General features: G+C 43.3%; 1 protein-coding gene across 1 annotated transcript in view; it reads left to right on the top strand.

The window, feature by feature from the left end:
• HERPUD2 (HERPUD family member 2) overlaps positions 1 to 27,142 on the top strand; it is a 227,855-nt gene that overhangs the window by 183,805 nt on the left and 16,908 nt on the right. Inside the window, exon 7 of the mRNA XM_069215497.1 lies at positions 22,582 to 22,908. Within this exon, the coding sequence (XP_069071598.1) occupies positions 22,582 to 22,908 (327 nt within the window). The remainder of the gene's footprint in view (positions 1 to 22,581; positions 22,909 to 27,142) is intronic.

Raw genomic sequence — 27,142 nt, 5'->3', positions numbered from 1 at the left:
TCAGAAATAACCAGGGCTGGTAAGTTTCCTTTGTTACCAGTTGACCCAGAGCCCAAATATGCAGCATTTCACCCTGGCAAGTGAGAAGCAAATGCAATGTCTTTGGGTGTAGTTTTAACATGTAGGGTTTCATAGACAGGGAAAATGCCCCCTATGGACAGAAATGTTTTCTGGCCCCCTGGGGATGGGACATGATCTCTAGCTGACCCAGCACCTTACCCTTTTTCTTTTTCTCTCGAGTGGTCTTGTGTCCAGGTGGGTAGATTATGAGGTTTACTACCAATCAACCCGTCCCGGAGATAAGAAAGTTCACCAGACCATTAGGAAATAATGTGGGAAACAGAATGGGTTGTGGGTTGTGCCTGTCGTATTGCAGCCCCCTTCCCTGAGCACCATAAAGCCTTTCTGCCACCAGGGTGAAGCAAAATGGGAGGAGAGGGCTGATGTCTTATTTGCTGGTCCAAATGTCAAAATTCCATTCAAAAGAATCCAAATTTCCTCTTGTTTTTTGTGAGGATGGCTGCTGTATTTGGGCTTTAAGACTCAGGGCAGAAAGACACTTGGAACCGTTAGAGGTGGGGGTGCATCTCAGTGCCTGGATGAAAAGGCTCCTTCCCAATTCTTTTTTTTAATAAATATAACAATACCTGGTGTTCAGTGGGCTTTTTGCCCTCCTAAGGAAACTCTGAATCTCCCCCTAGGGGCATAGGTGGGGCGGGGGCGGCATGGGGGCACAGCGTTTGGAAGTATATGATCTATTTTTATATCTGCCAATGTTCCTCCTAGAAGGATTGCTTGCTTATAGAAATATATATATATTTTTAAAGTTAATATATTTTCATCAATAAGCATTTAAGGTTCGATATATTCACATTAGCAGGACCACCATTTTTCCTTCAGTTTATTACCAGCTGCAGTCTTGTGAGGTTGGCATGCCTACACCACCATGTCTCATTGGCAGGTATGTGTACTAAATGCAACTCTCAGTGGGCATGCACCAAGGGGCAAGCCCATCTGAGCCCTTCCCAGCCCAGGGCTTTTAATGTACCTGAGATCCTGTTTCTCAGATTCTTTAGTCGAGCAGGAACTCTTACTGTAATAAGGAGCTTTCCACTCAGTCTCTCAGGTAAGATATGTAACAATGACATCCTCTTTTACAGTACAATTGAGGGGTTGTTCTTTGTTTTTGTCTACTTTCTCTGACTACCTCTCATTAAAGTTTGTCCTTCCATTCTTGTTAATCAACAGTTTGATACACCAGACTTGGGATGTGCACCAAGCTCTCTGTGTTCACATCATAACCAAGTAGATCAAACTTATTACTGCTTGCCTTACTGTTTCCTCAGACCAACGTTTTTAAGTTCATAACAGGCTATTGTCATGACCTCATTATCCTGCTGAAAAGGACTCTGCAAATCCTCAGCCCTGTTATTGCCTTGGTTGTACGGGCTTGTTCTATCATGCATAAAGACCGTCAGGTCCAATTGAGGGGGAGGTGCAGGGGAGTATTTGTAAGCCTTTATCTTGTATTAGTACTATCATTGACTTCCCTCATTTTTCTTTGGGGGAAAATCATGCTCTTTGCTCTTAATTTGAGCATTACTTCTTAAACCAGTGCTTTAATTTATTGTTGTTCCTAGCCAAAGCTAAATTTTTGCATTGTCCTAAATGAATTGCTAGCCCCACTAGTAATCAAAATCAGTAATTTTATTTTTTACGCGATCTGAATTTACAATTAGAATATACATCTTAAGAGGATGCCTCGAATTTTTTTTGACACCATAGAGATGTTGGATTTACCCAGATTGGCCTTATGGGTAATATGTGAAACAGTCACATAATCAGTTCAATATTTACTATTCAGAAAAGGTCAGAGCTTTCAAACCATTTCAATTAATATGGACAGACCATTTTGCCTTTTCCTTCTCACTACCGTACCTAATTAATGAAGTAACCACTGACTTAAGAAGCACTCCGTTTATAACTAGACCTTGGTCAAGAATCAGTGCCCTCATCTTCCTTTAGCACTTTCATCTAATCCTCCTATGGCTACTTAGGTTATTTTTATCTCAGCAGATTTGTTTAATAATTGGCTTTTTACTACCATAAATTTGGTCACTATGGTCCAAATGCTTGTTTCCCAACGCACCAAGCCACTTGCTCCATGGTATTCTGAGGAACTCAGAGGAGCTAAACAACACTTAATGCCTTATAAAGGTTTTGGCATCTTGCTTACACTCTGATGTTAAAACTACCCGTAAAGACACAATTAAGAATTACCAGTGCCTAGCATGGGATACTCATACTGCATATTATGCTCAAAAGATTGTGGCTTCCTTTCTTTGGTTGTGCGGTATTTTTCATAGTAAAATATGTTATACAGCCTGTGGTCTACTGTATCAATCTCTATTCCCCACTCTCACATACTTTGAGATAGTCTTCCTACTTTCTTCCTTCTATGAGACGATTACCTCCTTCCAAACTTATTTTCATCTATAAGAGGCTCTTGGTATTACAGTACAGTTTCAAATCACAAATCGTTAAGCCCGCCTATCCATAATGAGCTCCCTGAATTTAAAAAACTTTCTTTCAGTAAGACTGAATATTCTGTCAGCCGTTAAATCTGGATTTCCAGTTGATCTTTGTCTGCTGTTGGTAGCCACTCTTGCCACTTTAATTATGGGGAATTTTCTTATGCAGCTGTGTGACTTGTGCTTTTGGCCTACTTCAGTAACTAATTTGCGAGAGACATGGTCTGTTCACTCCCATTTTGAAAATATCCTATGCTGATACATGTACGTTGAGTAACTTCTGACCCATTTCACTTTCAAGCCATTTCACAGAAGGCAATATATGATCAACTTCCACGTCATTTGGAAGCTATCAACTTGCTGCAGATTTTGTTGACCTGGGCAGTGCTGTGATCTCTTTGCTGCATTTGTTATGGATTCCCATTCCATTTTCTCCAATTGTCTGTTTGGACTTGTGTAAGAAAGTGCCCCTTTTGACATGGTCACCCCCACTTCTTGCCACTGGTACTGAGGGTTTTTGTACTGTGGGCGCACTAGGTTTCTGCTAACAAGGTGCCTCTTTCCCTAAAACAAGGAAAATGGCTTATTGTGTACAGTTAGCACACACTTTAGTACCTCTGTAAGTCCCTAGTAAATGGTACTCTTGGGACTTGGGGCCTTGGTACTAGAGAGGGTCCCTAAGAGGTGCAGCAGGTATAATTGTGCTACCCTAAGGGACCCTTCTAAAAAATTACACACAACCTGCCATTGCAGACTCATTGTGTGCCATGCCACAAATCACTGCATCTGAGTATATGCAAGTCATCCCTACAGCAGGCTTTAGAGCCCTAAGGCAGGGTGCATTATATTTGATGTGAGGACATATTTGCATGAACAGATATGCCCCTGTGATGTCTAGTTCGATTACTGGATGTTATAAGTGAGCAGGGAAGCCATTTTGAGGTATGTACTGGACACTCAACATTGCGAGTTACCCAGCTTCATAGTGGCTTCACTGAAACCTATGGTGTTTGGTATCAAACAGCTTGTTTCAATAAATCCATACTGATACCAGTATTGGATTTATTATCAAATGCATCCAGAGGGCACATTAGCGGTGGCCTCTAAAACCTATTAGTCCTCTAGTTTGCTGGCTGACTGCTACTAGCCAGTCTGCTACCTCAGACATGTTTCTGACGCCCTGGTTGTGAGAACCCACACTCTGAGGCCAGAAACAAGACCTGCTCAGAGGAAGGTGTTATCACCTCCTCCAGTAGAATGGCTAGTTAATCTGCATCTCAAGGCCAGGGACTTCAAAGTCCCTTCCGCCTTTTGATATGCAACCCCGTCTTCCCCCAGACCTGGGAGTTTGCACCCACTGCCCTGGGCGCTTTTTTCACCAAGACAGGCGAGAAATTAGCTATGCACGTAGGTGTGTTGCACTACCAAACTAGTCACACCCGAAGGTGGGAAGCCTAATGTGCTTCACGAAGGAAGGATTCCACTTTCTTGGGTTTTGTGGAATTAGGAATTCTGGGACAGGGTTATGCCCACAGCAAGTAGTCATATAGGGGATGTAGTCATCCCAGGGGTAAGTATAAGGTAGAATGGGCTACTACCCTATACTCTCCTAAATGACCCTAAATTGAGTATTTAGGTGACCCCATGACACCAGAAGAACAGATTCTTCTGACTGAAGAAGGTGAACAAAGAAGAGCCGACAAGCAGAAGAACTGAGGACCAGCCTGCACTTTTGGTGCCAAACTCTGTATACTTGGTGCTGTTCTGACAGTTCCCCTGATCTGACTCGTCCTGCAGCTGCACATCTTCCAAAAAAACTGAGGAGCGCTGCCAGCATTCCGCCAACCAGCCGTCATCTCCATTGGAGTGGAGGAGCCACTTTACTGCATCTGCAGGCATCGATCACATTTGCTGGTCCTATGTTTTGCTGGCCATCAGGTACACCGTGGTAGCAACTTGCCAGGTCAGGGTTGTTGTATGACCAGGAGACCAGCCCCAATGTTTCTACCAAGCCTTGAGACGCTGCCCCCCTCAAGACCCTCGCAGCACCAATACCCGAGGCATTGGAGCATTTGCCACAATCAAGGCTTGTTTCTGTGTGGATCAGACACTTCTGCCGCAGGTGGTCTGTGCACAAAGACCACATGCACCTGAGAGGCGACAGAACCAATGAGGTGGCCCATGAGAGTTGCCCAACTCTGTTTTTCCTTCCTCCTCTAGCCATGCACACTGAGCACCTTTAGTGCACAGGACCAGACATCGAAAACCCTCTGTACCTGAGCTCCCTGGCCCAGGTCCATGAACATCGACTGTGGCTCCTTGCTCCCAGAACCCTCACAAACTGAGCCCTCGACCCAGAGGGAGCTCCTGGACTTGTCCCCAAGTCCCTCTCTGCAGCCTCTTTCTAGGTGGCTCTCCTCTCTCCAAACCGTGCAGAGCGCAAAGCACCCGACCCAACCAGCACCTCCGCACCCTGACTCCCCAGGGCAGGTAAAACTGAACTGGTGATGTTTTCGCGTGTCCTGGGTAATATAGCATCCTACAACCTAAAGGGGACGCCTGAGATACTTTTGCAAATGCCTATATGCAGTATATGTACTTTACCCATTGAAAGTCATTACCGTATAAAAGTGTATTGGTGTATTTACTTAGTCTACTGTAAATAATAACTCTGCAACAGTACTTACCTTACTTAGAAGATTTTCTGGTGTCAAAACATAATCTAAAAGTGTTGTGTTTTTCTAAAATTGATCTTGAGTTTCTTCTTGAGTTTGTGTCTCAGTTATGTATTCTGGGTGGGCAACAAATGCTTAGCACTGCCTAAACTGCCCACCCACACTAGCACAAAAGAGAGCATTTAGGGCTATTACTTGAACATCTGTCAGTCAATAAGGGTCACCTGTACTATCTTCATAGTGTACCCCTACATTGGTACACTGCATAGATAGCCAGCTTCCTACAACTTGAATCTGTAAACAGACACTTAATTAGTTAAGTTATTTTCTCTCTGTCAGAACTCGGTTTCTTTGTCTTCTTTTTGGTCTTGATCCTACCCTACCAATCTTAACTGTGGAGACCCCCAAGAGGTCTTTATTAAACCCTACATTATTTAATGCTTATCTTACTCCTCTTGCCAGACTGGCATGATCATTTGGCCTGTACTTAAAATTTAAGCTAATGGCACCTAAATAGTCATGCCTTTCTCTAAAGATCGTACACAAACTCAAGTCTACTTCTGTTCCTGCAGCAAAGAGGTAGCCACCTGAATGAGAAATGTTTGCCTTAGTTTTAGCAGTGACAAAACTAAGGTTGTCCTGGCCAACAAATTTGACTGCAACAACTCCTGATGGCCTGCTAAATTAGACCCTTTGCCAGTACCAAGTAAAACTGTTTCGCATTTGAGTTTTGTCTTTAATTGCAATTTGTCTTTTTCTAAGTAGATTATTTGGTCACTGGCTACTGTTGTGTTCTTCCTATGATGTTAAGGAAGATTGTTCTTTTTCTGCCTGTTTCTGCTGTGAAAACAGTAGTTCATTCTCTCATTAAACCCTCTCTGAATTATGATAATTATCTCGGTATATTGGAGTATTTCCACCGCTGTTTTCAGGTTATCCAGAATTCAGCTGCTCGTTTGGTCCTTAATGTTCCTCATAGTTTTCCAACATCTCTGCTTTAAGCCAGCTTCATTGGCTTCTATCAAAAAGTGTGCACAGTTCAAATTCGAATGCATAGCTTACAGTGCAGCAATCAATTTAGGACCACTGCACCTTAGGAAAAAATGCAGTTTATAGAAACCTTCCCAGAGTAGGTCAGTATTATTACACCTAAAAGGGTGAGGGTATTGGATAAGGAGGGGCATGCAATTAGAGATGATAAAGCCCTCTGGGTGAACAGGCTCTCCTGTATTGAAGTCAAGTGGGGATCACCCCATTGGATTTACAATCATGACCTATAATGGGATGGTGATGCATGTTGCTGGTTTATAGCAGTTTTTGTGAGGTGACACGGGAAGGGTGATCTGGTGATGTATTTTTGTTTATGGTATGATTTTTTTTTTTTTTTTTTGTTCACTTGGTGGTTTTTGCTCATTTGTGTTCTGGGATTGAGATAGATACTCAAGTATGCCTTGGAGTCTTACCTGGTGCATAGTACTATATTTAGCGACTTATACATGTTTGTTATTGATTGGGATTTATTATATGTGCAGCTTAGTATATTATTGCCCCAGCCTCCTCTGGACCCTTTTGAGTTCGGTGTGTGCCCTAAAGAAGGTGCACAGTTGTTGCCATGTTGCACCAAAACTGGTGTCAGCACCCTTTATATACTATTGACTACCCAAAGGACAATAGAGATGACTACAACAGCTTTATAACAAAAATGCAAGCCTAAAATGTATGAAGACATATGCAGTAGCTGCTCCTCCGCTATGGCAGAGGAGCATCACCCTCACCTCCCCCGCCAGCAGCCGCAAATTGAAAAATAAAAATGATAGTAAACAGTGTTCTATCGTTTTTATTTTTCAAGGGGTGGGGCCATGGGGGATGACAGGGAGGGAGGGGGAGTGGTGTGCACTCCTCTCAGTGCGCAAGTGTGTTTGGCCGGCCGTCTCAGGACGGCCAAACACACATGCGCACTGAGCTCTCTCCAACCTTGCACAGGTTGGGGAGAGCAGGCACAGGCTTCCAGTCTTCCTGAGAATACAAAGCCAGGGCACTCAGGCCAATCCTAATGATGCTTTCATGCTCCCAGCAGCATGGGAGCAGCGTTGGGATTGGCCTCCCGTTAAGCTGGGAGCCTGTGCCTGTAGTAAGTGGAGGCGATACGGCAGGTCAGCTAAGTGTTGTGTTTTGTGTTTTTTTACATTCTTTTTTATTTGTAATGTCTTTGGTTTGTGCCCTCCCCTCTTGCTTTGCTCCGGCAGGAGCCACCCCTAGACATGTGGTCTATAAGATATTATTTGTTATGATCAATTGGATGATGTGAATACGTTAATCTATATAGAACATCATGCTTTGGAGACCTATAAAAAGTATTAAAAAAAAATATATTAATAATTTTGATGTTTTCTTTTAGATACCGACTGTACATGTGTAGTAAAGTGTCTGGTTTTACAAGATTTTTGAGAGAAGTGAATGTGGTATGAATGTATTTGGTTTTTAATGAGGGATTGCAGGGAGCAATATAATGAATTTAAGAAAAAAGGTTTTGCATTAAGTGATGTATATTATTGCAATTATCATGATTATAAGCATTATAAATCTTTGAATTTTGATTATTAAGCTACTCTTCAGTAAATGACAAGGTATTGATATAAAAGAATATTTTTCTTGTTGACATTTTGATTTTGCTAAAGTGGGAGGCAGGTATTTTTTCAGTTTACTTGTCTTTTCCCCCTGGCCCGATCCCTTTATTCTGTAGCCAAGGGCCCCTTCCTTGTTTGATTTGATGTTGCTAAAACAGTGCACATCATTACATGATCATCCGGACAAACTACCATCTGTATCTAAAATCAAATACATAGTCAGTCTGGTCTTGCCATTTGGGTTTCTGGTAAACACATCAAGCCTAGGTCAAGACGTCTTTCACAATCTCATGCCTGTCTGGTAAGAGACTCCTATTGTCAAAGAATATTAAATTCATGATTCCACACCGACAAATGTTATTTATAAGTGGAGAAAGTTCAAGATTGTTTCCAGTCTACCATGCCGCATCTGAACAAATTCACCCCAAGACCAGACCTGTGATGATTTTGAAGATGGCTCAGAATCTGAAACTTGTATGTCAATACAGTTAACCATGGACATCATGTAGGGATCGCCAGGGGTCACAGATGCAATCCCTAGCTTGCCTTATGCTCACCCAAGCACTGCCTTTGCGGCCCCTGGCCTCAGAGGTGGCAAATTCAGGAACACAGTGGCAGCTCATCGTTATGAACGTCAGTTGGGACTCCACTTTTCTTTTTCCTTTTTTTATTTTTTTTAATTTAATTGGCGCACAGTGAAAAAGAAACATATAAAGATACATACAGGGTGAGCAGCAACTTCGATTTTACAGACAAAGAAAATGAAAATTGGAGATAAAGAAGACCCCATCATATGAATTGCATCCTTGCTAATTCATCACATATTATGAGCTATCCTTTAAATATCCTGCAGCCATAATGACAAAGGGGCCCATATTCTTACTCCCCCTTTCCCTACCAGCCTTGCCTTTAACAGTTTACAAGCTGTTTTCTAGGTAGTATATTGAAAGAAGTCCAGCTAGCTATTGACTACAAGTTGGAGAGTCTGGTCTCAACCAATCAGATGAAATACAACCCCGCAGAGCTGACATAGCCAAAAAAAGAAACTGCTGCCCTTGGACTTTACAGACCTCTTCATCAATCCTGAGCATTACCAATTGGGGTGTCAGTACTACTTCCTGACACAAAACCTTCCCCAGGAATTGTGTAATCTCCTTGATACATCAAGACAGCTTTTCACAGTTCTAAAACATATAACATAAATCAGCCTTTGCGCTTTGACATAGTGGGCAAGTAATAACTTCTGTCTTTCCCCAGCTCGCTAACCTGGCTGGTGTATTTATAAGTTTAAAAAAAGTTGTATAATGTTGTGCTTGCGGTCCGGCTGATAACAATACACTCTGGGCCATGTATAAAGAAGCTAAAAAGGTAGTTTCACTAGCCCCTACCCGCTGTTCCCAGTTTCCGGCTTGTTTGATCCGATGATCTTGCATGTCTAAGAGTTACGGATACAAATTCTTAATGGTACAGCTATCCCTACTCTCCAATAGCTCCATAACGCTAATCTTCTTGCCAAAGGACCTCTCCCTGGATAGAGGCAACAAAAAGTCTCTAATCTGCGGAAATTTGAAAAAATCCTTACTTTCCTAGGAGAATTCCTCTTTCATCTCAGAAAAAGATTTTATTTGACCCCCCCCCCACCTTAAAAAAAAAAAAAAAAAAAAAAAAATCCCCTTGTTTGCAGACTCTGCTATAAATCCATTTTGAGCAATAACTATCCTTAAAGATCCCTGGGAGGGACGTGGTATTCCCAAGCGGCGTGTAATAGCTAAACCGTCCTATCCCAACCATGTGGTTCAACTGCAACCAGACTTGGAATGCAGCCCTAACAGTCTTGAATCTAAACTTTTTAAAGTAACTAGGTTTAACTATTTTGAAGAATACCGCATCAGCTGTGTTGCCCCATATCATCTTATATATAGATGACAGGGGTTCGATTGCCGATTTGCCGTAATAGTTGGGTAAATATATAGGCCCTCATTACAACCCTGGTGGTCGGTGTTAAAGCGGCGTTAATACCACCAACAGGGTGACGGAAAAAAAAAATGGGATTTGGACCCTGGCGGTAACTGCCATCCAAGACCGCCACTTTAACACATCGACCGCCAGGGTGGTAACGGCCGCTGGCCTGGAGACTTCGATCTCCAGTCTGGCGGGTGCCACAATCCCACCCTGGGTATTACGACCCTGCCTACTGCCATGGTTTTCGTGCCAAACGTACCGCCATGAAAACCATGGCGGTAGGCACTATCAGTGCCAGGGAACACCTTCCCTGGCACTGATAGGGGTCTCCCCTGCCCTCCTCCCCACCCATGATACGTGTAGACGGCTGGTAGCCACGGTATCGCCGTGGTGGTAGGCGGTAGTTACTGCCAATGCTGTAATGAGGGCCATAGCATCTGACTATATTGCATGGCCGCCGCCAAGTAATATAATCTAAAATTGGGGAGTGCCCAACCCCCCCTTTTTCTCTAGGTAACACTAGATATTGAAAGGCTTGGCGTATTTTAGAGAAGGACCATATGAAGCTGCTGGACAATGCTTCAATCTGCTTAAACCAGTGTTGCCCGAATTCTAATGGAATAGTCCTAAAAAGATAACACTTTGGGGGAAAAAAAATAATTTTGATCACATTACAATGCACCACTATTGAAAGATGCAAATTATTCATCCGCTGCAGTTCATTTTTAGAGTTGGCCAAAACTGGAGAGAGATTGCTCCCGACTGTGGTATCCAAATTGGCTGATAGCCTAACCCCCAGATACTTGACTTGGGCTGCTTTACATCATCATCCAGATTTACCCAATCATTGGTCATTATCTGGCACTTAGATTTAATCAATAAATAACCAGGGATCTTGCCAAATCTTGCAGTTTCGGACTCTATCTTGGCTATTGCCGATGCTGGATCAGGTGTTACGAACGCAATGTCATCAGCATACACAAGTATCTTGGTGCTGCCTCCGACTGTTAACACCGGTTCAATTTCCTTCGAATGTAGCAGCACTCTGATAAGCGGATCTATATCTATAAAAAGAAGCGGAGAGCCGGGACATCCTTGCCTAGTGCCCCAGGAAATTACAGTGGGCTCAGATTCCAACCCTGCTATTTGCAATTTCGCTATTGCTTTTTTATCAGAGCTAAACCTGGGCCAATATTAGCCCTACGAAGTGTGGCCCAAAGATTCATCCAGTCCACCCGGTCAAAGGCCTTCTCCGCATCCAACAAAATCAGTGCCATAGGTTCCTTAGCTACTTGTCTATTAATGCTATCACCCATCTAATATGCTCATCTGTACCCTTACCCGGAATAAAACCATGCTGCCAAGGGGAAATGACTTTGTGGATCACTGCACTAAGTCTAGTAGCAAAAACATTGGCTTAAAGCTTTGAGTCGCTGTTAACAAGAGAAATAGGGTGATATGAACTGGTTAAACATGGGTCTTCATCTTTCTTAAGAAAGACTACTATATTCACAGTCAGCCATGAGGTGGTGGTTGAGATCCAGCTTGCACACTCCTAAATAAGCTCCTCACTCAGTTCCCGGAAGAATACTTTGAAGAATTCTAATGGAATCTTGTCTGGCCCAGCAGGCTTGACAATCGTCAAAGAGCTTACCGCAGTTGTTATTTCCTAGAGGGTTAGAGGGGCCGCTAGATTTTGATTATCTTCTTCCTCCAGCAGATATTAATCTATCTCACCCTCTAGGGGGGTCATTGCCTTGTGAATATGGGATCTGATACAACTCTCTAAATACTCTTAGGACTGCTGAATTACCACTTAGTAGGTGTCACTCAGTGTCTTTGAGTGCACTAATAGACCCATTAGTTGTCTTTTGCCTTATCTTAAGGGCTAATAATTTCCCGGCTCTTTCATTGTACTCGTAACATTCCTGTTGATGCACCTGAAATTTAACCACTACCGTTTCTACATAAGATTTAACAATTCTAGCCTTTATTCCTGGGGTTTTGTTTTTCTGACCGCCTCCGCTAACTGACGTTCAAGTGAGGCCATCTCTGCCTGTGCTGTCTCCAGCCATTTAGAATGTTCTCTCTCCTTCTTCACAGGGTCTGTCCCCTGACACCAGCTTTAAAAGCATCCCATACTATATGTGTGGGGGCGGATCCACGATTGTTGTACAAAAAATCTAAAATCCACCCCCTCATGTGTTGAATATATTGCTGATCAAATAATAAACCTCTATCAGGTCCTTGGGTGTCGAGCCACCTGTCTCAGCCAAAGTCCAATGACCAACAGGTTGTGGTCTGACGTAATTCTTGGATATTTCTTGATTGATAATCCTTCCCGCAAGTCTATAGAGACAAAGAAATAATCTAATATTGCTAGCTTCTTATGGGGGAAGGAGAAAAAAGTAAATCTTGGATCTAAAGCCTTGCATTGTTGCCATAAATCCAGTAGTCCATAGCACTTTACCAGAGTCTGCAGCGCCCGAAGGACTTCATGTTTTCACCTTTGATACTGCCCCTGATCCTGAATGGGATGATCGTTATTTATATGAATGTTTAAATCTCCACAAAGGAACAGTGGTAACAGCCAGGTTGCAAGCTCAACATTAATAAAATCCAGCAGTTCCGAGTCATCTACATTAGAGCCATAAAGTGAGCATAGTGTAAATTCTATCCCACCAGCTGCGCATTCTAACATCACCCAGCGGCCAAACTTGTCTGCAGACTTCTTAATCACTTCCACTGACCTATTGCAGGCCACTACCGCCACCCCTTTAGTTGTGGTGCCTTGAGTCGTATATGCAAGAAAGTAATAGCCAGGAAATCCCAGTAGATGTTTCTGGGAGCCTGAGATATGTGTCTCCTGCATGCAAATAATATCTTCCCTAAAGGATTTTAGCTGCCATCCGCTGTTTATTGCCATCATTGAGCCTACCTGTATTCACTGTTGCTATACTTAACTTGCTTGTATATGCCATACTCCTGTATATCTTAATACCTTAAAAACAACCTTACAAGCAGCTTCTCAATCTCCGGTACCAAAATTAAGTCCCCCAATTTGCAACCCTGCCTTCCTGTGCGCCTTCCTGTGTTTATCCTCTGCTACCCTAGCACCCCTAACCATCCTGAAATCCCTCCTCCTCCTCCTACACTCAAACCACCACTCCTCCACCCTCTTCCCCCGTGCCTACTCCTGGGGACAGCCAGACCGCCGGGTCTGTAAGATGGAAGCCGTACCCCTGCCCCACACCCAACCCACCTATGTGCCAAACGTGACTCTTATGGAGCACTAACACTGATTCTGAAGATCTTTCTGATAAACCCATCATAAAAAGATTGTCCCATCTTTTTTTACGTGTTTTTTTCCCTTCTCTCATTTCTCTCTTTTTCTACCTCTTTCTTTTTCTTCTGCCCTGTCTCCTCTCTCTCTTTACAGTAAGCAGTCTAAAAGTGGGTCCTAAATAATTTGCTCAAGATATTCCTTAGCATTTGTATCTGATGTAAACACCCGTACCAAATCCTTATGCACTATCTTTAACCGGGCTGGACTCAATAGGTAGTGCTACGCTCCTTTTTCCTGAAATGATTTAGTCAGTTGTCTCAGCTGCCACTGTCTTTCCACTGTGGCATGGGCGTAATCAGGACGCAAAAAGAAAGCTACACCCACCACACTTATCCTTGAGTCAGGGTGGGCTTAACTGCTTGCCGCAGTAGATAGTTACTGAAGTGTACAATAATAGCCCTAGGATACCTCTGGCTATCAATTTTTCCTTCCTCTTGTTTTTTTCTATAGAGTGGAAACCGGTGCGCTCTTTGTATCTCTCGGTCCCAATTCCAGCCCTCTAATTCAGGAAAGGCATTTTTAAACAGGCTTGTTATAAGTGCCCTTGCGTCCTGCCCTTCCACTCCTCCTTCAATACCCAAGATCCGCAAAATTATTCTAACGTTGCTGATTTTCTGAATCCTACAGCTTTCACTGAATTTTCCTGTCTATCCGTACGCTTAGCCACTACAGCCAATTCTGCTTTAAGAGTATTGGTGCGAGTCTCGATAGTGGCTATACGTTCCCCTATTTCTGAACAGGTATTTGCAACCCTCCTTACGGAAACTTGGAGTTGCTTGTTGGCAGCCCTAGCTTTCCTGTTGTCGCGTTGCGACTGCTTGTAGCGCTGTATCAATGTACGATAGATTGTCTAATGAGGGGTGCTCCACATTTCCTGCATTTTCCAGGTCACCAGCCAGAAATTCTGTTGATGATTTATCTGTGTCTGAATATACCTGTCGAGTTACTGTATAATCTCATAGCATTGCCTCTGTTCCTGTGCCCTGTTTTGTTCCATCCTTCTTATCTACTTTCCTAGGGCTAATTGCATTAGAGTGTAGTTTTTTTTTTTTTTTTTTTTTACAGGTCGAGACACTGGACCCAACTGTGGATGTCGTATAGCTCCCATCAGTATCTATTTCTGATAATGATGTAATCATCTGTATCCTTCGATTGGTCAGATCTTGAAAACAAAATTTCCATAGTTTCCACAGTTCCTGTTTTGCCACCTTTAGTCCCCCCTCATAGTTATAGGTCTTAGCTTGCCTTTTCCCACGATGGTCGAGTGTTCAACGTTATCAACCTCTCTGTGGCTAGGTTGTCTATGGAAATGAAATTAGTGGCAGCTAAGCATATCTCACTCTCCCTCTGTTTGGGTATCTGCGATGCACTCCCACTCCCAGTAAGTATCGTGCCACACTTCTCCCCCAAGGCTGTCCCTTCTTCTGCAATAGTCAATTAATCTAAAACCAAAGACCTGACCTTGGGGGAGTCTCCATTGCCATCTCCAACCATAGATCTCGCCGAGTCGGAATCCACACCTTCTCTCTTCCCCAAGCCGACATCTTTACAGGTGTCATTATGGGTCAGTATCGTAGACTCTGGGACCGCCTCTTTCCCAGGCAACGGTGGCTCCAAACATATACCCTGTGATGGATGTTTAAACGTATCAGGGATCGTAGGTCCCGTCTCATGTTTGGTAACATTCTTGCCACCTTCTCCATGGCAAGTGGTTGTTGCTTGCAAGCGCAGTTTCTCCATAAAGGGGCCGCTAGACTTTTTCACCTGGCTGGCCTTAATCACAACAGCTGCACTGGCCCCCGTGTTCTGTTCCTCCCTGCCGACACCTGCAGGATCTGGTTTCCCCTGTGAGCATCGGAGTACGTTTGGCGCCATGCTGACCCGGCGCGCCCTCTGCCATCTCTGAATCAAGGCACTGCGGCCACCGAGCAGGTCTCTGATCAGCCGGCACAGACACGCATCCCAGCGCGGCTCAGAACACACAGCTGTTTCCCCTCCTGTTCTCTGCAACCAGAGCATATTGGAAGATATATTTTATGCTCCGTCAATACAATAACATTTTAGCCAGAGTATGTGAACATTTTACAGTAGAATGCATAGTTTGTCCCCATTATTTTTTTATCTTTTGTCAGGGAGTAAGCCTCCAACATCACAAACACTATTTGAAATATATCAGCTTTGCTTATTTCACTTGCTCAATATGAGGAAATGGAGTGTATTATGTAGTGTGGTTGTGTGACCACACTATGTAAATACATTGACCAACCCCTTTAGATCCAGTAGATTTTCTCTGTAAAACCCTTTGCTCAACCTTTTGCTCAAGCCTGGGCAACTGTGGTGGCACTGGCAGCAAGTGTCAATGCAGTTGGTTGGAAGTACTTGGATGGCTAACTCCAGCAGAGAGATAGTCAGGGGAACCAGTCCTTTAACAGTTCCAGACACTTTATCCATGTTGCAGTGGATTCCTATGGATTAGTCCTTATGCAAGGGATGAAGAATGCTGAAGATTGCCTTAGCTTGCTGTGGAGGCAATGCGTTCGACGGGGGTCTTCCAGCAGGGATTTCTCAGTCCACGAAGACAATGAGGGGGTTCTGTTTACAGGTTTGATGTCCCACAAAGTCCTCTCTGGTCTGTCTGAAGTCCAGTTGACTACCAGTTGCCCATTGTCACGTTGAGAGGCCAATCCTTCCTGGGTCGATAACTCTCCTTATGAGGCTCCTATCAACTCTATAACAGCACTCCCAGGCTCAGTGAACTCCGTGCAACCATGTGCGCAGGGTCTTGAATACCTTGGTCTACCAATTTGCCCCTGCAGGCTTCTTCAACTTTTGTGTCCCTGTACTGCTGATAGGAGGCCAGCCAGCTGTCCTTTGGAGTTCTCTTGGCCTGACAGGGCTCTTGGAAGAACCTTCTCCTTGAGCATGACACAGCAGGTACAGACTCTGTCCTTGCTAGCCACCAGGTACAGCAAGTACAGTCCTCTTTGGTGCAGCCTCTCTTTCTTGTTCCCTCAGTGCAGTAGGTCAGTCCTCTTTCAGACCTTCTTCCAAGTCGGCTGATATCAGAGTTCTGGGTGTCCTATTTATCTTCAGAAAATACCTTTTGGGTTGGATGTGGTTGGTAGCCAATGGGCTACCAGGTTCCCTCCCTCCTGATGACTGCTTCCTGGGAAGTGTGTCATCTGGCTATCACAGGATGCAACATTCTGCCCACTTCCAACATGGGGAGACCCCTCACTCAACACACAGAGCTCCCGAGCCCAGCAAACCTCTGGAAAATCGGTTTAACAACTGGCTTCTCACCTCCAGTCGCCAGTGTCAGCATGTTGCCCATTTGCCCTTCAAAGGCGGTTTGAAGTTAATCTTTTGGGCTACCACTTGTGTGGTTTCCTGCAGGAAGGAGGTAATACCTGTCTCCCATGCAGGCCCCTATTGTGTCCTTTCCTGACAGTCGTTAGCACGTCTCCTCAGGAGGGCAGAAGCTGTCTGCAGGGAACCAGGGGCAACTAAAGTGGCAGTTTTTAAAGTTGCACTTGGCCCACCAGTGACATTAAATTTGATTTATTGACTCATTAGTTTGATACCAAACAGTAGTATTCTTAGTAGTCCCATTCAGAAGTTAGCAGGGTTGGGATGCCAGCTTGTAACTCTGTACTTGTCAACAGGGCTACTAGCCTTTCCACCGTAAACAAACAAAAAAATACAATTTAGGGTTTTTACTGTTGGAACATGTATAAGTACATGTTCCACTTTTTAACACACAGCATCCTGCCTTAAGGGCTCGTTTGGCCTAACTTAGGGGGACTTAATTCTATTGAAAATGGAGGTTTGGGCTTTGACATTAATTTAAATGGCAATGTCGAGTTAGCAGTTTCAAACTGCTCTTCTAGTGTGCAGTGGCATATTTTACCTTGTCCCACTCAGGGTGGCACAATAAGTGCTGCAGTCCCTGGAGGAGGCTCTAACTTACATGCCCTAGGTAGTTGCAAGTAAGTTAGCCTATGCCAATTGGGGACAGGCCAATTAAGCATACACCATTTTAAGGGTCAGAGCATAAAACGTTGGGGTAAACATGCAAAAAGCTGGTTTCTTTACACTCACCTAGTTTGTAGTAAAAATGTATACCTCAACTCTTTGAAAATTCACCAGTTGCCAGTACTACGACGGCTCTTTCGATGTCTGAAAAGTATGGAAGGTGTGCCTATTGCAGGGCACAGTAGATGTCCTTCATGTGAGCTTTACAGATTTCTTGATGGTGTGACATTGATGCATGATACAATATGAAACAGAGAAGCGCCGTGAGAGCTCTTTGAGTGTCAAAGTAGTCACATGCAGTGCATGGTTCAGGTAAGTTGTGAGAACCCTTGTTGGTCAAATAGGGCACTGGCGTATTATATAGTTATGACTTGTTTATAAGTTTATTACAAAGCGAAGTCATTGACTATGTAGGTATCAGTGTGCTACTACAAAGGTGGCACAAGGGTATTTGCCTTCTGTGCAGCAAGTGCTTTGTTCAGGTTTGTCATTTTCTAGGTACCACACTCCTGATTAGCTGACTGAAGTGGTGGAATATTTTGTTAGTCCTTATTTTGAACTGACTGCAAAAGCAGTAGCATTTTAGCCAATATGTTTGAAAAATGGTGCTCTACAATGCACACCTCCCTTGTAGAAATCATTAAATGTGGTAGAACCTGACAATATTCCCCTGGATAATATTGGCTTGCGGAACAATGGATTGTTTCAGTCTCCAGTCTAGCTAATGGGTGAATCTAGCTACCATTTGGATACTGTCTACAGAATCCGATTCTTGCCGTGTAACTCTGTAACTATTGGTATGCATGTATTTTAAAGGCTAAACAAGGGAGACCACGCCTATCCTCACCTGTGAATTTATTATATTATTTGCATCAGAAATTCTATTACCTGTCTACCTAACGCCAAAGGCCTAATCTTGCAACTATGGATCACTTTTCTTGCAGTGCTACCATCCAAGATGAATCCCTCCTTAGGCAGGGGGTTTTCATCTTAATAAGTGAATTTTCATACATGGTTGTTTCATGTAGTGATGCAGTGCAGCTTGACCACCTTTTTATTATCCAGCTCCTCCTTTCCGAGGCTACCACTACAGCCTGTGTTTTTGTACAGTGCCAGGCATAAGGACACACATTATGCATTTCTTAGATGTTTTATATTTCATAGCCCTTCTTTTACCTGCCACTAGTTCCTCCTTACTTACAAAGCTACTACTACTGAGCCTCTAAGAGTTTAAATTATTTGTATCGTAATTTTGGATTTATATAACATAAGGCAGCCTTAGCCACCTAACTTTGTCTCTCTTAAACCAACCCCCTCACCCATTTCCATCCCTCAACTCCCCTAAAACCTGCACCACCATTTGTCTCTAGCAGCCCTGCTTTGCCAACCTTGTTCACTTAATTTGATTGGACTTTTCATAAAGGAGATATTGGTTGTTGTCCATTAAACCCAGTACTCTCAATCTCTGTGGGCATATGAGACCCCTGAGTTCACAGTTAAGGTCCTCTAGAATTGGTCTCCACGATTTATTGCACTTATGGGTCTTTTTTATCATATGATTCACCATTTTCTCCTGACCTAACACCGTCCATACCTTCTGAAGCTATTGGTCATATGTTGGGGATACTTTCCTGGCCCCACAATGCTAGCATCAACTGCTTAATGGTAAATGTGATGTTGTTTTTCCTTTTTTAGAATGTTGGAGCAATGTCTCTTCTGCTGGCTCTCCTAATGTGATAGTTTCTGGACATCTCACTGTTTCTCTTTGTCTGGTTTGAGAAATGTCATACAACAATTCAACACCTCCCTCCACAATTGTTATGGCATTCCCATATTATGTGTACTATCATTCTTGTCTCACCACAGTTTCTCCGACAGACATCCGGTTTAGATTTCTTTATTGTGTGTAGTCCTGCTGTAGTGTAGTCCTACCTGTAGAGAATCTTATGTTGTTTCTTTGCCTTGCACATGTTGCACATATTTACTGCCTCTCTGGAGATCTCCCTCCTTTTCTTATAGCATAAGGTGACATTAAGGTCCCTTCCCCACTTCTCCTGGTAATTAAACTTAGGTGAGTTCTGTTGCATGTTGATAACCACATATAGTTTGATAATAAATGCTTAGCTGTGGTTAGGGTTAGGCGCAACCTTTCAGAGCTTATAAGGCTTCTTGTTTCCTCTCAAACTGTAGTGTGGGTCTCCCAGTGCCTAAGTTGGAGATAATAACCCTCTGTTTCAGGGATGCCAAATTAATTCTTAATTTCTTCAGATGTTTTGATCTTTTCTTATAGATCCAAGAGACTGAGGCACCCTTTTGCTTTCCAGACTCAGAACTCCAACAGTCTCATTCCCAATGAGTGAGAAAAAATAGTGCTAAAGGGTATGTAGTTAGTCTGTCCCTTCTAATCAGTCTGTTCCAAACAACCAAGAAGAGTCCATGTGAATAGGAATAAGTATAAACTGTGACCTGTTTGGCTCTTGGGGTCCCACAGCATAACCCTCATCAGGGCTACGTTCTGGCCAGAGAAACACCATAATGTATCAATGTCACCTCTGAGCCATTCTACTAGGTATTGTAATAGGGACGGTTTGTAGTTGAGGTACAGGTTTGACACCAAAGCATTGATTGATTCCTCCAAGATGGTAGCGTGGCTTTAGCATCTCTAAGGGCTGTCTCAAATGTCCTTTTTGTGCATAGATGCAGGGTTAGTGCGAGGAACATGGCCAGGTATCCAATATTAACTGTCTGTTGACCATTTGAAAGGATAAGAACACTTCAGATGGGACATCAGCATCTGGCCTCCCAGCAGAATCAGACCTCCTGATTTGTTAAGGTTTATCTGGAACCTGCTATCCCTCTTTACTCTTGCAGTATTGGGATTAATTCCCGTAAAGACTCATTTGGTTCTGTGAGCAACAGCAGGATGTCACATACGAATGCCAACAGCTAGAAGTCTCTTGGTGGAATGTAATTCCTCTCTTCAGTGGAGGCTTCCTAAATGTTTGCAATAGTGGTTTTGGAGAGAGCTCAAACAATAAAGGACACATTTATGCTGGATTGCTCAACATAGCTTAATTTGGTTTGAAATCCTGCCATTTAACCTTATCTTTGCCTATTGGTATCATAGATAGATGTTGACCACTTCCTAATCCGTTTTCCAATTCCAAATCTTCTTGATGCATCCTTCATCATCCCCCAGTCTACCTCATCAAATTCTTTTTCTGCATCTATGGATAGAAATAACACCTCCCTTCCCCATTTTCTGGATATACCAAGCAGGTGAAGGAGCGTCTTAGTGTTATTGCTTGTTGAGCTGTACAGTTCAATGTAAAGACTGTCTGATCGGCATGGATTGGGTAAGGCAAGAGACTGTAAGCGGATGGCTAAAACTGTAACTGAAATGGTTATGCCTGTATTCAGTAGAGAGACTGAGCACTATGGCGCACGTTGTGTGTGGTCTGTGCGTGGTTTGCATTTCATAGAGATTGTCACTTCTGCCATAGTAGCCTTGTCCCTAGTTCAATATCGTATAGATTTCCATTACGAGTGGGTATAGTTGAAGAAACAACGTTTTGTAGAATTTTGCTGTGAAGCCATCTAGGCCTGACATTTTGAATAACTTGAGGCTATTGATCTCTCCAACACCTTTTTATTTCTTGGTTCTTACAGTTCTGTTTTACTTAGGCAGCCTCTGGACTGTCACATGGCCTGGGTACAAGGATCGCACTACAGGGTCAGATGATCTGCCTGGTATCAGATGTGAAACACCAAAACTTTTCTTCCTCCAGTGTCTGGATCCTCCCCATGCCCTCCCTCCGTCTCATCCATCCATCTTCTTCCTCTGATATTTCTTGAGGCGTTCAGTTGGCTTCCCATCCTGCTCATCTTATCTGGTCACTTTTTCTGGGACATGATAGGGCACAGTAACAAATGGATGTTTAGAGATTGCTGGCATCGGCCAGAGTAAGTGAAACTCTGAGCGTTGAGCTTGACACTATTCTCTATACCTTGGAGTGGCTGGTCTTGACAGGAGGAAAGCATGTTGAGGAATGCAGATGTTTGACGTGCCCTTCCCAATTTGAATAGCATTTAAGCGCCATTGCTTCAGTAAATAATTAGCACACCAGAAGTCAGACTTTCACCATGTAAATAATAATACTAATAATACTCAGATTTGTATAGCACAGCTAATCACCTGTCAGAGCCTCCACACGTCGTACTTGGGTACGAGTAGATTAAGTAATTTGCCCAGAACCACAGGACGTTGAGCTGATGCCGAGACTCGAACCTGAATCCTGACGTGCGACACCTTTGCCATTAGGATATCACTTTTCATATCAATCTTCCTATCAATGCTTACAATCTTTAGTGAGCACTGCGTCCACGAGACAAAACAAAGCTGATTCAAATTTGCTAGGCATCAGATTGGACAGTAAATGACCAGGGGTGATGCTAAAGGCTGATGTGCCTTACTTCTGAGTGGAGAAGCATCTGGTGGTGTGCATTTTTACTGCTGTCCCCAACCTTCCGGTGACTTTACCCAGGCACGTTTGCTATAGCATGGATTGTGTTAAGTAGTGTTGGAAGAGCTCTCTCTGCCTTTTTTTCCCTCCACGGAACCTATGCCGTTGAACCAGGTTCTGAATAGAAGAGGGTTGGTACATAGAGATATTGTGTAAATTGTTTAGGTCGAGCATTGCAGCGCGCATGCGCCGCTTTTCCGACATGTTGATATGTATCTGGGCTTTTAACAACGCATACCTCACGCCCATCACTACCACTAGTTCTTGGGCTAGCCCTTCAAAAATCCTTTGATTACATTGGTAAATGGCTTACCTTTGTCCCTCTTTGGGGAGGTTTTGTTACCGCCTTGGCCGTCGCTTCTGTTACATGGCTAATTGCACTTTTGCTGATAAGTGTAACTGCGAGCGAACTTCTTTTCCTTTTGTGTGTCTCTTCACGCTGATGCTCATGGCAGCCGTGGCTCTGTGAATCTGCTCCCTTATGTGAAAGTGTTTAACTTTCAATTTTCAATTTATGTGGCAAGAAAAGTCGGGTTAGGAGTTTATAACGCTAATAGCTCTAACTCGAGCAGATGCGAGACCCATTGCATTGCAAGTGCTTGTTTTATATAGGTGTTTCCATTTAATGTCATAGTTTTCTTCAGTTGCTTACATTTATGCGAAGTAGTCTCAGAATTGCAGATGAGTAAATTATACTGCTTACAATGAGTTTGGTTATTGATATTGTTAATGGTCTCTTATATACTGACAATATTTAATCGCTGCATCTAATAGTATCTTTATATGTTGATCAGCTGAGGAGGCAGATGCGGCTTTAAAAAAACAAAGTGTTAATTTAGTTTTTAAGAAATGTAATGACGGATGTATTTTCACATGTTTCAGTCAAGCAGCCGCATTATCTGCTATGCCAACGTCAAATGAACCCCGGATGTCACCTGTGGCCCCACAGCCACCCGTAAATTCAGATGTTGTCCAGAATGAACGTGCAGCAGCTCCAAACTTAGCACCACAAGAGAACAGGCAAATAAACCAGAATGTTCAAATGAATGCGCAGGGTGGACCAGTGATGAATGAAGAGGAATTCAACCGAGATTGGCTAGACTGGATCTACACCTTTACCAGAGCTACCATTCTCTTCAGTATTATCTACTTCTACTCTTCCTTCAGTCGCTTTATCATGATGATGGGAGCCATGTTTCTGGTTTACTTGTGAGTACAGTTGCTATAGATTTGCCTTGGTTGTTTATTACTATGCAAATGAGTAATATGTATGCTGGGCGTCTCCTGTATTGTCGGTAGTGTAACAATAAGAAAAATCAACCTCAAATTATCATTCCACGCCTTCTTCGAGCAGAACAGAATTTTCCACCATGATCTTTGCCATCTTAAATGTTATTGTCTATTTCTTATAGCTATTTTATTTTGATTGTGTAATCACAAAACAAAATTAATCCTCGAGTTAGAGATCTCAGGAAAATTGCACAACTTTTCTGAGCAGAGATCTTGTATTGAAAAGAGATAGTGGAGCTTTTCAGTTAGCCAGAATGCTTGTGCAATGGTGTTATTTATTTTTAGATTCCCACGTATGAGATAAGTGACTTTGTAACTGTGTGCATCTGTGATATGATAATCTTGTCCTAGAATGACACTTGTTCTAGCCATTGATTTGAAAAGAGCTGTGTACAGAAGAAAAAATAATATTGGCGTGGTGTGTGTACTTTTGGGCTAGGCGTAAAACTATCCTAGTTATTAATATAACAAAAAGGCCTTCTTAAAGTTTTCAAGTAACACGGCAAATACCACACAATTTGCCTTGGTATAACCTCTCATCCTAGTATAAACTAAATACCTAGTGCACTGATCAAACTTGTTATAAAATGTTTGTTTTTCGCTTGCACAATCCAGTTTGTTAAAGCACCATTTCTCTTCCTCTTTTTGCCAAGAGAACATTAACATGGTGACAGTAGAGGGTAATATAACTGTCTCAGTAACAACATTCCAGTTGTATTGAACTGAACCCACAGGCGTCTCAGAACCTTCTGGAGTATTATAATGTCTTAATCACAGGAAGCTAGAATGCTTGGGCAGTGGTGTTGGTTTTGTTTTGTTATGTGTAATGTCTAGGAGTGGGCGATAAGTTCTGCTCTGCTGGCGGAGTTGGCACAATGTCAGCCACTCTGCATTACGCTTGTAATGCAGATTTCTGGCCAGATTCCACCATCTGCCATGTGACTGAGTTTTCTTCTTAAGCATGGCATGCCCAAAGGTAAGATGGCAAGTGGGAATGGGTGGTCCCCTAGCGCGATTTTCAGGTGCTAGGAGGGCACCCAGTGAGTTGTGACCGTTTGCGGTTACAAAGCTGCTGCTCGACTAGACGATCTATTTGAGCTGAAGCAAAATCAACTCAAGCAGCAGCGTCCTCTGATGTGCCACATGGTGCCATTTGCACTAATGTTTCAGCTAGAAACAAGCAATTGGCACTAAAAATCAGTGCCAGCCGTGGGATCTGGCGATTCATACCAATTCAGCGAACTCTGCAGAGTCTTAGTGTTTGCATGTAACTTGGCAGAATTCTTTGGAGTGGAACTCCATGAGTCCCACCCACCCCTAGTAATGTCCATTTGCAAGACATCTCAGCTGCTTGTCTGGATGGCTCATCCTTGAAGGGATGGGCAGTTTTAAAAGGAAGCAGGCAATCGTGTCGATTTGTTGGCTGTAAAATGGATGCAGGCATTCAGAAGAATCCAAGAAAAATTCATTATAATAATTTACAGGCATTTTCAATTAAACAACAGCTTAATTTAGTTTATTTATAAATAAACGGTAACATTGTCAGCTATAAATGTCACTAATGTCTATAATCTCCTTTGCATTACTGTTAAAATTAACTAACAACTTTAATATTGCAAACAAAGCTTTAAGACATTACTATTTCATTAGGCCTTTGACTTCACTGTTATTTGTTTTATAAGGTGATGACGTTCCTAAATGCTAAGCACAGAGACTAGGACATCCGTTATAGTATACCTAGTCTCATGTTTGCAGACACAACCCTTCATGAACCCTCATGCCCTCTGCTCTCTACCAAATGGCTCTCAGGCAAAATCCAAGCCATTCTCTGCAATCGTGCAGACTCGTTTTCACTTGTAGTTGCATTTATATAACGCTTACTATGCCTGGTAAAACGTTGAAGTGCTTCACTGAGACTAGCATGCTACTCCAGAATTCAAGGTTATTGGTTAATAAAGTGGTTGATGCTGGTTATTGGGATCAGTCCTTTGCTCTCAGGAAACTATTCCACGCATCTTCTACTTGTTCTTTGTGGTAGAATAAATTAATAGGTTTTAAGTGTGATCGATAGAGGGGGCTCAGTGATTTCACGCAAGCAGTTGGTGAGATGAATACATAGGCTGGTAGAGGTTCGGTATTGTTAGTTTGAAGATTTAGAACTTTGAAGAAGGAGGCGTGTGATCTGAGAAATGACGTGAGCTATTTGCAGAAATACAATTACAGAAACTAAAGCAGACTTCCTTGCAACTGAAAGAAGGCTACATTGAGAACGAGTTGGCGTGCATAAGATGGATGGTAAGGAGAGGAATCAGTCATGAGTTGTAAGTCAGGGTCAATTTTTAAAGCAGGGTTTTATGAGTCTAGCAGAAAGAGGCTTTCTAAGACAACATGCAATCTGAGCTGTGAAAAGAGCAGAAATTGTTTAAACACGTGAGTCTGAGTGAGCTGATCATTTAAACATTATGGACCTGAGCCAGTTGTGTACCAAGCCTAGAACAGACATTTTAAATGGAGTCTCGATTATGGCAATCTAGGTCTTTATGCCGCACAAACAAGGGAGAGTGATACAGACTCCTCCTTTAGGCAAAAGCTTTAATCTGATAGAGACTTTTAGCCGAAGATTCCTCACCTTAGAATTATCCCTAGGCTTCAGACTGTATTCAGAAATTTTCGAACAGTATCCATGTGCACAGTACATGGTGCCATTTGGCCTGGCATCCGAGTCATCCACTCCATAAGTGACATACACAGTACCTATATAGGCGCCACCTTGGCTTGCTGAGACATTTCTTTCCCTTTCAAATTAGATAGAAGAGATCTACGAAGTGCTACCCCATAGCCAGTTTTTTTGTTGCTTTTTTTATTTTATTTATTTTTTTACTTTTTGTTAAATACTTTTGGAGAATTTGTTTTCTCCTGCTGTGATAGTACGTCCCTCATGAAACCAGCTGGTTCCAAACCATGTGGTGCCTGTCACAGAGAGATGTCTGTGATATACCCCAGCTTGGTCTGTCTGTGGTGCCTCAAGAAAAACGATGACTCAAAGACCTGCAAGGATTGCTTCACCTGAAGGCACTAAGGGAGTGCGCCCTCAAGCTCCTCGCTGCCCAACATTGAACAACCTTGTGACAATCAAGATCCCGATCGCCTGGAAGGCCCCAGAAACACTTGCGGAGCTGCACCCGATGGTTGCCACTGGGTAAGTCGCATAAGAAAAAGAAATCTAATAAGTCGGAGAGATCTTGGGCTTCTGTGTCTCCATCAAAATTCTCTGACGAGATGAGTGAGTGTCGCTCCTCCAGGCTCCGTGCCTCCGCAAAACCCCAACCAGGCTCAGCTCCAAGGCCTCTTGATTTTTCTGGTGCAACTCCTGCTCAACTATGAAGGTTCTATGAGGCTATGCACCTCATTTGTGCTTATCTAGGCTTCTCTGTAGCGCCCTGAGTCATCATGGGTTTGGGAGGAACCCCTTCTGGATTCCCTCTGGTGGGTATTCCCTCGGTGCCATTTGTGCCCTGTGGATCTCGGGTAGGACGTACAGTGAGACCGAAACCTTCTTTGGCTCCTGCTCCCATTCCGACGACACCATCCCCATTGGCCTTGACTTTGACATGGCGCAGGACTGGCATCACTATGCCAGTTGTGGTGTATTCCAGAGCCATGCCTTCTGGTTCAGAGCCAGTGTCTTTGGTCTTTGACAGGCCTGGTAGACTGGACGAATGGGAGAGGTATGAAGACCCGGATCACTTTTGACACGTATTGGATGATACCAAGGACACCTGGTATGAGGCTCTGGCAGATGCCAGTGGGTTAGACACTTCTCCTGCCTCTGACTTGGTCTCCCCTCCTATTGTAGCTACAGCGGAAGAGGGGGCCTCTTTCGCTATGGTGGTGTGTAGGGCAGCTGAGGTCTTGACTTCAGCTATTCTAAGTTTCAGTCAAGACTAATGTCTTTACAGAGGCATTTCAGCTGGGGTCTACGCCCTCCGAACTCTTGCTCTCCTTTAAAGAAGGCATCACCAACATTCTCTTCGAGCTTTGCCTAAGCCCTACACAGTGCTCCTGTGCACATGACAATTGGCAACCAAACTGGTATCTCCAGGGGACACCAGTTTCCTCTCCCTGCACTGCACTCCTGAGAGTTTAGCAGATC

The sequence above is a fragment of the Pleurodeles waltl genome, chromosome 2_1, assembly GCF_031143425.1.
Source record: "Pleurodeles waltl isolate 20211129_DDA chromosome 2_1, aPleWal1.hap1.20221129, whole genome shotgun sequence".
NCBI lineage: Eukaryota > Metazoa > Chordata > Amphibia > Caudata > Salamandridae > Pleurodeles > Pleurodeles waltl.
This window is presented reverse-complemented; position numbering and strand designations above follow the sequence as displayed.